We start from the raw sequence: 13,654 nt of genomic DNA on the forward strand, positions 1-13,654 counted from the left end.
GTCATGGCTGTCACCAACCTTATTTTCTGTCCTCAGGAGATGAGGACAAAGACTGGAAAATTGCACATGTGACACTCAGAGAGGAAAAGAAGTTTCGCTACCTTTTCCAGGGCACAAAAGGTGATCCACAGAACTCAGCTGGAGGAATTTACCTAGATGACATCACCCTAACGGAAACCCCGTGTCCCACAGGGGTTTGGACAATACGAAATTTCTCCCAGGTCCTTCAGAACACGATTAAAGGGAACGCACTCCAGAGCCCTCGATTCTACAATTCTGAGGGATATGCTTTTGGCTTGACATTGTACCCGCATGGCAGAGCCAACACCCCTGGCTCTGGATATACAGGGCTTGCTTTTCACCTGTGCAGTGGGGAGAATGATGCTATCCTGGAGTGGCCAATGGAACACAGGCAGGCGGTAATGACATTACTGGACCAGGAGCCCAATGTCATGAACAGAATGTCCCCAAGCATGGTGTTCACTACTTCGAAGCTCCAGACAGGTAGGTGGTTAGAAGAACTACCCCTAAGCCTGGAAGGGCCAGCAGAGGTGATTCTCATCAACTTATGTGCAACACAGATACCTTGGAGTATTAAGTTAATATTTGCAATGCTGTTGTATTTCTTCTCTTTTCTAAACTCATTCATGAAGATTCTAATGAGGGCTTTCAGTGTGCCAAATTCTGTGCTAGATTTTTTTTTTAAAGATGCGTTTTATTTATGTATGCACATAAGAAGTGGGGTGTTCCCAGAGGCAAGGGAGAGTTAAGAGGATCTACCAGAAACAGAGTGGGAAGAACAGGTGGATTGACTGAAGAACACTGCTGAGGGGAGCAGTGGGCAAGGTGGGAGAGATCTGCTGTGCCATGTGGGCTAAGCATCCTGCTGGGTATCAAACTAGTGCTAGTTTGATAGTGCTGAGACTTTAACCTTTGTATCACCAGGGAGGGCCTCTGTGCTAAGTCCTTAGAACACTAGCAAATCAGACAGCTCCTGCCTCCTAGAGCACAGTCTCATTGAGAAGACAGCGACTATCAATTATTAATCAAATAGAATTTGCTGCACTCTGAATAGAGCTAATGCATTGACTCCTCAGTTATCACTGTCATTGTGTTCATGAAACAAAGTTGCTTCAGTAAAGAAATGAGCAAACTATTTGCTGAAAAGAAGAACATTTAGTCATTAAAGGAAGCTCTCTCTCCATCTTCACTAAGGAAGTTATTCAGTAGTAAATAGTCAATCATTCAGAGCTGGGGCTTCCCACCACCTTCTCTTCCTGATTCAGACTTTTAAATCTCCTGGAAGGAGTAGATAGTGAAAAAATACATATTTTTTTCAACAAATTCTTTCTCTGGTTAATAAACTCTCTATAATCATTTAAGACAAACTGGAAAGTGAACTATAACAAGTCATATGATTTTGTGCATCCCCTAACTTTGCAGCTGCAGATGGCTCCTATATCTGGGACAGGCCATCCACTGTGGGAACGTTTGATAAGGACTGTAATTGTTATAGAAGCATCGATTGGGGCTGGAGTAATTTCATCACCCACGAAATGCTGAAAAGGAGGAGTTACCTTAAAAATGATGACCTCATCCTTTTTGTGGACTTGGAAGGTATTTCTTGCTGGTTTCCTGAATAAATTACCCTTTGTTCTGTTTGCTCTACTCATTTTTTTTTTCTCTAATCGTTTTTTAAAATGAATTTATTTTCTTACATCCTTGTTAGTTTTTGGACACTATTTGATTGCCTCCCTCAAGTGTAGTCCCCATAGTTCTCCCACCACCCCTATTACTCATCTCCCCATCCTTTGTGCTCTTCACTCCCCCATTTCAACCTCCCCCCCCCTCTATTTTTAAACAATTCATAGAGGATGGTAAAACTTTTTTGAAGACTGTTTTTAAACAGGTGTTTTCAATTAGAAACACACTTGACGACTCAAGGATTCACATTCTATTTTAACTATCTTTAGGAGACTCTAACTATTTTGTCTTATTTTTTGATAATTTATCAAATAGAGCTATTTATTGACTTCAACTTAGCTTTAACAGGTCTACCCATGCTAGCTTTATGCTTATTTTTTTAAGTTCAATAAATAAAAATTAACTTTAAAATAGCTAGTATTCTCTTTACATAGTTGTATTGTAGTTAAAAATGCCTATTTTAACTACTATAAAATAGTCAGCATTGTAGATGTTTTAGTATTTTTTTAAAAATTTATTTATTTATGCATACAGAGCTGGAGTATAGGCCAGAGGTTGAGGGGTGGTGAGATGATTCATCAGAGACAGAGTGGGAAGCAGAACAGGCAGATCAATCAAGTACACTGCTGAGGGGAGCAGCAGGTGAGACAGGAGAGGTCTGCTGTGCCCCATGGGTCACCTCTGGGGCCGGGGGTCAAGCTCACACTGAAGTGGCTACAGCCAGCTTGCAGTGCTGTGTCATAACCTGTTGTGCCACCAGAGAAGGCCTGCTTTACCACTTTTTTAAGTGCCTAAAATTGATGTCCATGAAGGATCATGGTCATCTAGATAATGTTCTCTGGGAGCAGAAGTTGATTTTAGTCAAACATTAATTGTAGATTTTCCTCATCGCCTTTTGTCTATTTCCTCAAGATATCACCCACCTTAACAAGACTGAAGTTCCCGTTAAAAACACAAGGTTGACCCCTCAAGGACTCATTCTCCAAGACCAAGAACAACAGACTTCAGGAAATCCAGAAAACGCTGTGTTAGAGAAAGCCCTGTCAGGAAGCCTGGACCAAGGGCAGACCAGACGACAGAAGCGGTCAGTGGAGAACACAGGCCCCATGGAAGACCACAATTGGCCACAGTATTTCAGAGACCCCTGTGATCCCAACCCGTGTCAAAATGAAGGCCTCTGTGTGAATGTGAAGGGGATGGCGAGTTGCAGGTAGGCTCTTTGGCCAAGGGCAAGCAGTGGTGGGTCGGCAGACAGCTTCATCCTGTTCTCAGGGCAGTGATAGCATCAGACAATTAGCAGGACCTGCCTTTTTTGACCCCACAAAGCTGTGCCCTGAATAGATGGTCTTAGGCTATCAGGGTTGAGTGGGAGTTCTGGTGCCTACATCCAGGTTTGCTGTCTGCAAAGTTCTTTATATTTAATTGTTCTAGTTTTTTTTTTTATGTTTGTCATTTGCATAAATATTTTGTTAAAAGATGTATGAGATAACAGAAACTTCAGTTTTATCTGCCAGAATAATAGCAGATATATGAACCAATCTGCTTGCTTCAAAATATCTACTGTTTCCTCTGAGTCCCTTCCCATTTCCACTTTGTTTCTTCCTTTCTTTCATAACATACTTCTGTATTTCCAGATCCATTGCAAAGATGCTATAGAGTTCTCCATACTCTAGTCTTAGATAGCTAGTGTAAAGTTAAGGAAGCCAAGAAATGAACAAAAGGAGCAAATGCTATTTAAAATTTTCTTATTGGAGTATATGTATATGTTGTTTTAAAAGATTATGTGGGCCATAGGTGTGCAGCACCTGCATATACCACTTCTATGGTCATCCCCCAAAGTCTAATTTTTATCTATTAGTGTACAGTGTGTCCCTTTCCCCCTTCGATAACCACCATTTTGTTAGTGTTAATTCAAAGCAGGCCTTATTCCGATTTTCCCAGTTTTTCCCAATATCCTTTTCCTGCCCCAAGACTCAACTCAGGATCTCACAGTAATAATTGGCTTTTATGTCTCCTTAGTTGCCTTCTATCTGGCACAATTTCTCAGTCTTTTCTCACCTTTTATTACCTTTCTGCTTTTGAAGGGTCAGTTATTTTCTAAATTTCCCCTCAACTTGGGTTTATCTGTTTTCTCATAACCGTGTCAAAGTTGTACACTTTCTGGTGAGACTAGAAAGGTGGGACAGACCTTTCCCAGAGTAGCATGGAGGGCAGTTGGTGCCAGCATGTGTTGTTGCTGGTGACGTTAGCTTTGATGTCCCGGACAAGGCAGTGTCCACCAGCCGTTCTAGCGAAGGGCTGTGTCCCGGACAAGGTGGTGTCCACCAGCCGCTCTAGCGAAGGGCTGCCATTGCAGCTTTATGACTGACATCCACCTTGGGAGAGACAGTCAGAGGTCATGGGACTTCCTGCTCCCCTCAAATCCTCTCACCCACTGATCCCAGCACCCCACAGTGGGTCTGGAGCAGTTATAGCAACTAATCTAATTCCTAGCTAGAAATGCCACCTTAAAGGTATAATTGTTCCAGAACTAATCAAAGGAGGCTTCGGCTTCTCATCATCTTGTTCTGCTCTGTGAGTAGACTTTGTGACAGAAATGTTCTCTGAAACAAAGACTGGGATTGTAGGGTCATTATTGGTAAAAGCGACTAAACACTGCCCTTAAGGCCTTTGTTCTGAGATTAATTGATCTTTATACCAAATGGAATTTAAAAAACAAGTGTGGCCATGATGTGCCTGCTGTGTTTACCATGGGCTGATAGATACGAGGTGCTCACTACTTTATGTGAACTTCAGGCCAACATGTGGCACTAGCTGGTCTTTTAAGTGCCCTACAGAGTTCTTTAAATTGACATCGTCTAGAAACTTTTAAGCCAGGTTCTATCTGAAGAATTACCCCTGTGGCTCATAGTCTCAGTAACATAATTCTTTAATTACTCCTACACTGACCTCCCTTAACTTTGTTCACAGTGACCAGGAGACTCGGGTTGGGAGAGAGGGCACCAGGGTTAAACCTCAAGTGTGAAACACTGTCCTTGTGATCTTGGGCAAGATATTTAACTTCCTAGCCCTCACTGGTGGTGCAACGGGTAAGAACACAGCTCTGCAAGCTAGCGGTATCTGCTTCCGTGCGAGTTCAATCCCACGCCCCAGATGTGACCCACATGGTGTGGCAGACCTCTCCTGACCTGCCCGCTGCTCCCCTCAGCAGTGTACTTCATTGATCTGCCTGTTCTGCTCCCCGCTCTGTCTCTGGTGAAGCCTCTCATCACCCCTGTACCTCTGGCCTATACCCCAGATCTGTTTACATAAATTAATAAATCTTAAAAAAAAAAAAGATACTTAACTTCCAGGAAAATGAGGATGATGAGAATGAGTGCCAACTTGTTATAGGGTTAACAAGCACTTCCTGTGGGGCCAGGCACATGAACCTGTTCAGGAGGTATCCGCTGCCATCAGTGCCGTGTGGGTGCTTGTCATTCAGAGGTCCTTGAGGTGCAGGTGACTCCCGCCTCCCCTTGTGTCTTCCCCAGGTGTGTCTCAGGCCACGCCTTCTTCTACACTGGGGAGCGCTGCCAGGCCATGCAGGTGCACGGCACCATTGTGGGCCTGGTGATTGGAAGCACTGCTGGTGTGATCTTCTTGACCTTCGCCATCATCTCCATCATCTCCAAATCAAGGCAGTGATGCACCTGCTGATGACACAGGTGCCGCCTCCCCTCACCCAGTGCCCATGCCCGGAGCTGTTGGGTGGTTTTATTTACCTTGCTTTAAGTAAATCACCAAGTTCCAAGGATTCCAGTCTCCTGTTTCTCATGGTTTCTCTGCCCCTCACCCCCACCTGGTTCTGTTCTCCTGCTACCTGTACCTGCTCCGAATGTACCTAGTGTGTCTTTGACAGTCTCTCACATTTCATTGTCAATTTCCTATTTCAGCGACTGTCTTTCCCGTAGACTGGAAGCCCCACGGGGCAGGCCATCATTTCCCATGGGGTCCCCCAGTGCCCAGAAGTGTGCAAAGCACGTTGACCTTAACAAATGTGAATAAAGGAACTCCAAACCGAATGAATAATGATGTTATAAAAACTCTTATTTCTCTGGCAGATAAGAGCTGTCCAATGAAACTCACACATCATGTATTTTAGAAACACATGTTTAAAGATTCATTTTTCATCAGAACACAATAGTGTTATTAATCCTTTAAAGTCGTGTATGTTAAAGGATTTCAAATTCAGTTTCTTTCTGGCAACTTGGCTTCTTGACTTTTGCTTTTCTCCTTCTCTGATTCTAAAGAAAGAGCCTTAAATATTCAATGAATATATAGCCAGTACCTTCCATGTGTCCAGCTTTGTATGTACATGTGTGGGTTGGGGGAGGGAGAATTGCTCCAAAGCTCTTTCTCAGATCTTTCTAAATTGGAATGTTACACAACATCATTATATTAACAAAGTAGGACCCTCCTACTTTGGTGCAATGGGTTAAAGCCCAGCATTTTAAGGGAGCCACAGCCACTTCAATGTGAGTTCAATCCCCGGCCCCAGAGGTGACCCACATGGCGCAGCAGACCTCTCCTGTCCCACCTGCTGCTCCCCTCAGCAGTGTACTTCATCAGTCTGCCTGTTCTGCTCCCCACTCTGTCTCTCACCACCCCTCTCACCACCTCTGCACCTCTGGCCTATAGCCTGGTTCTGTATGCATAAATAAATAAATCTTTAAAAAACAAAACAACGTATCAGGTAGAAAAGAATTTTAAAGAAGTGTTTTCAACAAACGAATTTTAAGGAAGTACTTTGAAGAATGCTTGCTTTCCAAGTCTCCTAAGAAGACAAAACCCAGCCAGATGAGAAAATTCTATGCTAGATCAAGATAAAGGAAAATGAAGTCCCCACCCCCAGTCAAAACCAGTCCCACAGAGCTGTCTCTACTGGTTATTAAAAAGAGTTTCAAGGCTTTATGTGGGCTTTATGCGACCAGGCTTCCCAGTACATGTCCCATGGCCATGCTGTTAAAATACACTGCAGGTTGGGCCCTCCCTGGTGGCCCAGTGGGTTAAAGCACAGCACTAAGAAGCTAAAGCCACTTCCGCATGAGTTCGATCCCCGCCTGCCCCGGAGGAGATCCATCCACATGGCGTGGCAGACCTCTCCTGACCTGCCTGCTGCTCCCCTCAGCAGTGCACTTCATCTATCTGCCTGTTCTGCTCCCCACTCTGTGTGTGGTGAATCCTCTCACCATCCCTGCACCTCTGGCCTGTACCCAGTTCTGTATCCATAAATAAGTAAATCTTTAAACAAACAAAAAAACACACTGCAGCTAAAGACAAGCGACTATGAAGAGACCCTTAATGCAAAGTTGTGGGGAGAGTTTGTGGCAGCTGTTAATGCAGTGTACACATGATTCTCTTTGCTTGGGTTTCCTTATTGTGAATAACACTTTGTGTCAACTCATATTTTTATGTGTTTCTGGGTATGAAACCAAGGAAACAAATTTCTTGTATTTGTTTTAATATAAACACATTTTTTTCTGGAATCTTCAAACAAATTTAATTTTCACCATTTAGCAAAACCATTGCAAATCCTCAGAACGGGGAGTGTTCAATAGTGAGGTGGGATGGTAGTGACCTCTAATGAGTATTCATAGGAAAGAAGAGGACAGGAAAGATCTGATGTGTGTGTGTGCCGGGGGGAGGGGAAGGAGGCCAGCCCAACAGATCGTGTGCACCTATGTGTACACATGTGTGTATGTAAGAGAGGGGCTAAAGTGAGATGGAGCCAGACAGTGAAGACAAGACCCATCTCTCCTCAGCTTTCTAATTTTACCCAGGGCTGGCCTGGAATCCTAAAATAGACTGAGACATGCCCTCATCTGGGTCACAGCTTCCCTCAGGGCCTAGACAAATTTAGGACAATCTGACCCATGTGTGACTCAACAATGGAAACCATCAGGAAGAGTAAAAGATTTTTGTCTGGTCAAGAACATAAAAGGAGAGCAGAGAGTACAATTGTGAGGAAGGAATGAGAAAGCAGGAAGCAAGACAACGTTCTGATGATCAACCCCAAGCAAAAACGTCCCAATATGCAGGTACCCGCTATTCATCTTCAGTAACATCTCAAATCTTGGCTGGTCAAATGAGTGCATAGAAAATTGTTTACATTTGCCTGCTTCCCTTGCAGGTTTGGAATTGTGTGACCAAGTTCTAGTCAGTGGGATGGAGGTAGAAATGTTGTATGACAGTTTCTGGGGAGTTTCTTTTAAAGAGCTTTGTTGTACTCATGGTTAATCCTTCGTGTTTTAGGGGGAACAGGACTGATAAGGGGACAGGATGACCAGAAGGGGAGGTGCTAGCTAGGCCTCTGCCGGAACTGGGAAGAGCAGAGCACAAAGATGGGAGTTCTGAGTCCTTGAGAATTGTGTGGAGTCAAGCTCACCATACCACCAGTCTTAGACTACTTATTTATGCATTTTAATTGCTAGAGAAATAAACATGTTTAAGTGACTGCAACTCAGGAAAACATCATCCTCACGATGGTTTTGCAAAGCTGGCAGATGATCCTTGCACCACCATACAGATATACGTACTGATGCGGGAGAAATTCTCAGTGCAGGGGATGGGGGGCGGGGTAGAGGTGGGGGGCATAGCCTAGACTGAGACACCTTCAGGGAGGATGGCATCAGGGTGCATGGAGAAGTAATAGGGTGAGGTGGTTATACGCACATGTACTAGGCCAGGCCTAGAACCTGCACGTGGACCAGGCCTTCCCAGTCTTCAGCTGTGTGACACTGTGCTAGTTACTAACCTCTCTGTTCTTATTTACTGATTATAAAACAAAGAGAAAGAAAATATTTCCTCAATTCAGAGTAGCCAAAAGGCTCAAATGATGCTGTAGGAGGAAACAGTTGAGGAGAGCACCTGCACACAGTAAGAGCTCAACACATGTTACTTCACAAAGGAATATATCTAATAGCCATTTTCATCCAAGGGTGACCTTCATTTCCTCTCTGGGATTTTGTATGTTTAGGGTCTTTTTTCCTGCAGATTCTGTTCTCTGTGACAGAAATGTCCAACATAAGGGAGAAGGTGTGAGAGAGATTCTGAGGGTCTCTGAGCGATATCCCCAGGCCTGTGACATTCTCTGTGGTCTATGCCCAGATGCAAGGCTAGATCAGCTTGTCTCTCTGCCCTCAAGACAGCACTATGAGCAGCTGGAACTGTTTACTTCCCTGGGGTCTTCTTGGCTCACACCTAGGCTGGCAGAGCCAGCATTTCCTTTCAGACGCGTGTCCAGAGGCTAGACCAGAACACACAGCTGCTGGCTGGGGAGTCAGGCAGCCAGGGCCAGCTGCAGATGCAAGTTGGACAGAAAACAAGAACCCTGGCCAGCAGTGGTTTTCTGTGGATGAGTCAGGGAAAGGAATAGGACCATGTGCTTCAACCTTTTGAAAGGTCACTGATGGGATAAGTGTTTAGGTCCCAAGAAACATAAAAGGAAGGTATCCATTTTGCTTCCTCAAAAGACTTGCTGGGGGCCCTCCCTGGTGGTGCAGCGGGTTAAGCACAGCACTAAGAAGCTAAAGCCACTTCCGCATGAGTTCCATCCCCGCCTGCCCTGGAGGTGACCACATGGCGCGGCAGACCTCTCCTGACCTGTCCCCTGCTCCCCTCAGCAGTGTACTTCGTCGATCTGCCTGTTCTGCTCCCCACTCTGTCTCTGGTGAATCCTCTCACCACCCCTGCACCTCTGGCCTGAACCCCAGCTCTGTATGCACAAATAAATAAATCTTAAAAAAAAAAAGACCTGCTGGGTTCTTGTTTGGAATGGGGGAGGGAGGCCGCGACCAGTTCCTTGCCAGTACTGCTTTAATTTTACACTAGATTCCGTAAGTAAGATTCAGAAAATGAAGGAGGGTGCTACCTGGGCTAGCGTCGCTCTGAGCTGTGGACCTACCTGCAAACCATCTTGCACACTGAAACCATGTACCGAATGTTCGCTTTCCCCATATTTTCCATCCTTTTCCCCTGCACGGATCATAATATAAAGGTGTTAGCAGGTGGACAGTATTAGTGACTCTTTCATTCCTGCTTTTCCTCGTTTGTAGACCTTCATTTCCCCTTCCCCCAAGTTCACGTGCCCTGAATATCAGGTTTGGGCCAGAAAGTCACGCTTGTGCCGCCTTTGAGGTTCCGCGGGAGAGGGACTCAGAGGAGACACTTCCTACCTTGACCACGAGGTGGCGATCAAGCCATGGGAAAGGCTCAGTCCAGAAAAACAGTATATGGATGTCCTATTTTCCCTGGGTTCACTGAAATCAAACGCCGGGCTGGAGATGGTTGGCAGGCGGGAGACAGAAGATGGTACCAATCAAAATGGGACCCCAAAAGACAGGGCCCAAAGCCGTTCTTGGAACCTGTTGCTGAACATCGGAAGTAGATTGTGACAGCAGCTTCCCGTGACTTGCCCAACCAGTTCCTGTTGATTTTCATGCTGAGAAAAAGCGTTTTTTTCTGGGCTCCTGGTTTTGCCGTGTTTAGTTTTTTTTTTTTTTCCTCCCCCCCTCTCCCTGCCTTCTTATTTTAAGTAATCACCAGCATTTGGGATTTGGCTCTACATTGAAGAGCAAAAACTTAAGAGGTCCAAACGAAGCCATGTATCCCCTGCCCAGGGCCATTTGTACAGAAGAACACTGGTGACCTTTGAACTTGTCATCTCAGCATTTATAGGTAAAAGGGAAAGAGTGAAGGTCGACAACGTCATTTAACGTCCTGTCTAAAGGTTGGAGACCCACCGATGTGGCTTCTGGAGCTAAAAAAACAGGGTTCTGGCCCAGGTTGGCCTTCAGTAATTGTGATAACACAGCAAGCTCTCCTCCAAGAAGGCTGACAGGATCCCCAGCCACTTCCGCTTCCTGGGACCAACACTCTGTGCTTGCCAGCAGTCTCCAAGGTCGGTGCCCAACCGAGTGGCTCTCAGTCCAGCTGGAGGGGCAGTTTTAGGGGAGAGAGGTATTTGGGGCCTTATGGAATTCTAGCCCCACCCCCACCACGCGCATACAGGCCAGCTCAGGTTCTTCTACCCCGCGGTCAGTGTACAGAAGGCAGCAGGAGTAACATGAGCACTTGTCCGTGGCTTATGCTGTGAAGTCCTGGTGTCCAGTGCTGTGGCTTCTAGATACAGGAGAATGTCCACGTGCAGCATGGCCGAGGCCACTGGGCTGTGCTGTCAGAGTAAGTACACGCTGGATTTTGAGCACATGGTACAAAGAATTTAAAAGACATCATTTATAACTTACATTGTGTACATCTTCATATATGCTCATGCATAGCATGTATTGGGTTCAAATTAGTAAAGCTAATTTTACCTGATTACTCCTTTTTCCTGTGGCTCCTAAAAAATGTACATGTAATGCACATTTGGTTCTATTCAACAATTCAGCTCTCAGACTATCTGAGAAAGATACATTCACTTGCATATACAATATTCATAGGAAGTATGCTTTTTTCCCCATTTATATGAATGAATAAGGGATAAACTTCTTAAATCCCGGGGAGAGGAAAATCTTCAAAATACAAAAATAAGCAGCTTCTAAGTGGTATATGTATATGTGTATATATATATATGTATATATATATTATCCTAATATATGTGTACATTATTTTAAAAAATCACTTTTAATGTAATGAGCAGAAAGTTCCCGAAAAGCTTCTGTGACCCATGCCCACATACACCAGCAAGTGTGTGACCCATGCTTCTGTGACCCAGGCTAACATACACCAGCCCCATGAGACACTCAGGGTTCTTCTGAGATATGAACACTTTTCCATCCTGGGCATGAGTGTCAGGCTGTCAGGAACAGCTTTTCCTGGGAGGATGAGAAGCATCCAGGATGGGATGGATATTTTGATTTTATTTTTAAGGGTTTGGAGGTCTGGTGTATAAAAGCTCAGAGGCCTGGCTGGCACCTGCGTTATTAGTGTTCCGATCTGTTGGCCTTAATGTCAAGGGTTTATTAGCTTCTGGAGTCCACCCCAGACTGGGGAAGATGGTCAGTTCCAGAGTTGAGCTGTCTCTTTTCATCTGGTTTCCAAACACCTGAAGGTAACCATCATCAGGTGTTTCCAAACACCTGAAAGGGAACCATTCCCTGAATTTCCACACAGTTGAATGCAATTCCCTTGGGAAGGGTGCCTCCTCTCATATTTGCATATTCTGCAAACAGAGTAACACCGGATTTTTGCCACACATGAGCTTCATTATTGATATGCCAAGAAGACCCTGCTAGGCAAAATTATCATATGGATAAAGAAACATTTATAGCTCGCATAGCTATAGCTAATGTGTGGTGTAGACTCTGCAAAGGTATGTGGGTACTAAACTTTGTTTAAACAATCTAGTGAAATACGTTGTATAAGGTTCTTCCTTGACTGTGGGCTGACCTGTGGATAAGATGTCATTCTCATCAGTAAATTACATAATATGTCAAGGAATAAAAGAGTTTGCAGATGTAGTGACTTGGAGATTATTTGGGGTGGGCCTCATCTAATCAGGTGAGGAGGGTGGAAGGTCAGAAACCTAAGTAAGAGATTCAAATCAGCACAAAAGCTCTGTGATTGACTTAAAAAAAAAAAAAAATGCCCGCTTTGTGAAGACCACCGTGTAAAGTAGATGGTAGGACACAATTAGGAGATGAAAGTCTCAGACCTGTAACTCCAGAGAATGGAAGTGTCACCAACTAATGGCCTTGGAGAAGGACCCAGCCTGTAAATAAGACCATGACACCAGGTGACAGTTTGAGTCCAGTCTATTGAGAGCTGAGGAGAAGAATACATGCAGCTTGGGCTTCTAACCTACAGAAACAACCACAATAAATAGATATGTGACTTGAAGCTTCCAAATTACTCAGCAACAGACCATTAAACCAGGGACAAGGGGCCATATTGCAGAACTATCCATCATGAATAAAACTCACAGGGCTCTGTTTTCAGCGGTTCATGAAAACCTCCACCAAGCCACATGCTAAAGTTAGAAGAGGCATTTATTTGTTTCTCAGACAGTTAGATCCTCAAAGCTTCACTTCGAGGACAGCTGTTTAAACCTTCTGTAAGCTTCTGGGCTCCACATGCTGAGTGGGTGTATGGGTTGTGAGAAAATTCATGAGTCTTCTCAGCCAACTGGGCTGAGCTGTGAGGTTCTGGCAGCCACCCCACCACCACCATTCCTGGAGACTAGATGGGACCATCACTGTGTGGAGACTAGAATTATGTTCCTGTTGACATAGGGAGTCTGAAATGGCAGCCACAGCTTTTTGCAAAAGAGTAGGCAATTTATGTAAAGACAGCTCTGGGGTAATCTCAAATGTAGGTTCCCCCCCAAAGAATAAGAAAATACCAATTTTAAAAACTATTGCACTCCTGTCCATTGTGGCATTATTCACAACACCCAAGATAAGGGGTCCACCCACATGACCTTTAACAGATAATGGGACAAAAATGTTATGATTTCTGTACTCAGTGGACTACAGCCACGACCAACAGAAAGATGAATTTATTAAATTATTTTTTTTTTGGCGGGAAGGGGGTCCAAACCTCCAAGTAACCTTAAACGGGGGGGGGGGGATTGTTAAATTTATTTTATGTTTTAATTTTAAAATATATTCATTCCATCATCTTTCATTTTGTACAGTGTGTGATTTCTTGCCATTTGCAGAAACAGAGATGAACTCGGGGTGGCTATGCTGAGTAAAATAAGCCAGAGAAAGACACAGAATGAGTTCACTTGTATGTGGCACATAAAGAAAGAAAGCAGGGCCCTCCCTGGTGGCACAGCAGGTTAAAGCACAGCACTGAGAAGCTAAAGCCACTTCAGCTTGAGTTCGATCCCTGCCCGGAGGTGACCACATGGCGCAGCAGACCCTTCCTGTCTTGCCCGCTGCTCCCCTCAGCAGTGTACTTCGTC

General features: G+C 44.6%; 1 protein-coding gene across 1 annotated transcript in view; it reads left to right on the forward strand.

The window, feature by feature from the left end:
- Positions 1 to 5,699, forward strand: part of MEP1A (meprin A, alpha (PABA peptide hydrolase)) — a 24,124-nt gene extending 18,425 nt beyond the window's left edge. Inside the window, 4 exon segments of the mRNA XM_004674025.2 lie at positions 37 to 504; positions 1,444 to 1,617; positions 2,617 to 2,914; positions 5,238 to 5,699. Of these exon segments, the coding sequence (XP_004674082.1) occupies positions 37 to 504; positions 1,444 to 1,617; positions 2,617 to 2,914; positions 5,238 to 5,391 (1,094 nt within the window). The 3' untranslated portion in view covers positions 5,392 to 5,699.
- The last annotated feature ends 7,955 nt before the right edge of the window (positions 5,700 to 13,654 follow it).

This window comes from Condylura cristata, unplaced genomic scaffold, assembly GCF_000260355.1.
Source record: "Condylura cristata isolate star-nosed mole 26May11 unplaced genomic scaffold, ConCri1.0 scaffold00001, whole genome shotgun sequence".
Classification (NCBI taxonomy): Eukaryota; Metazoa; Chordata; class Mammalia; order Eulipotyphla; family Talpidae; genus Condylura; species Condylura cristata.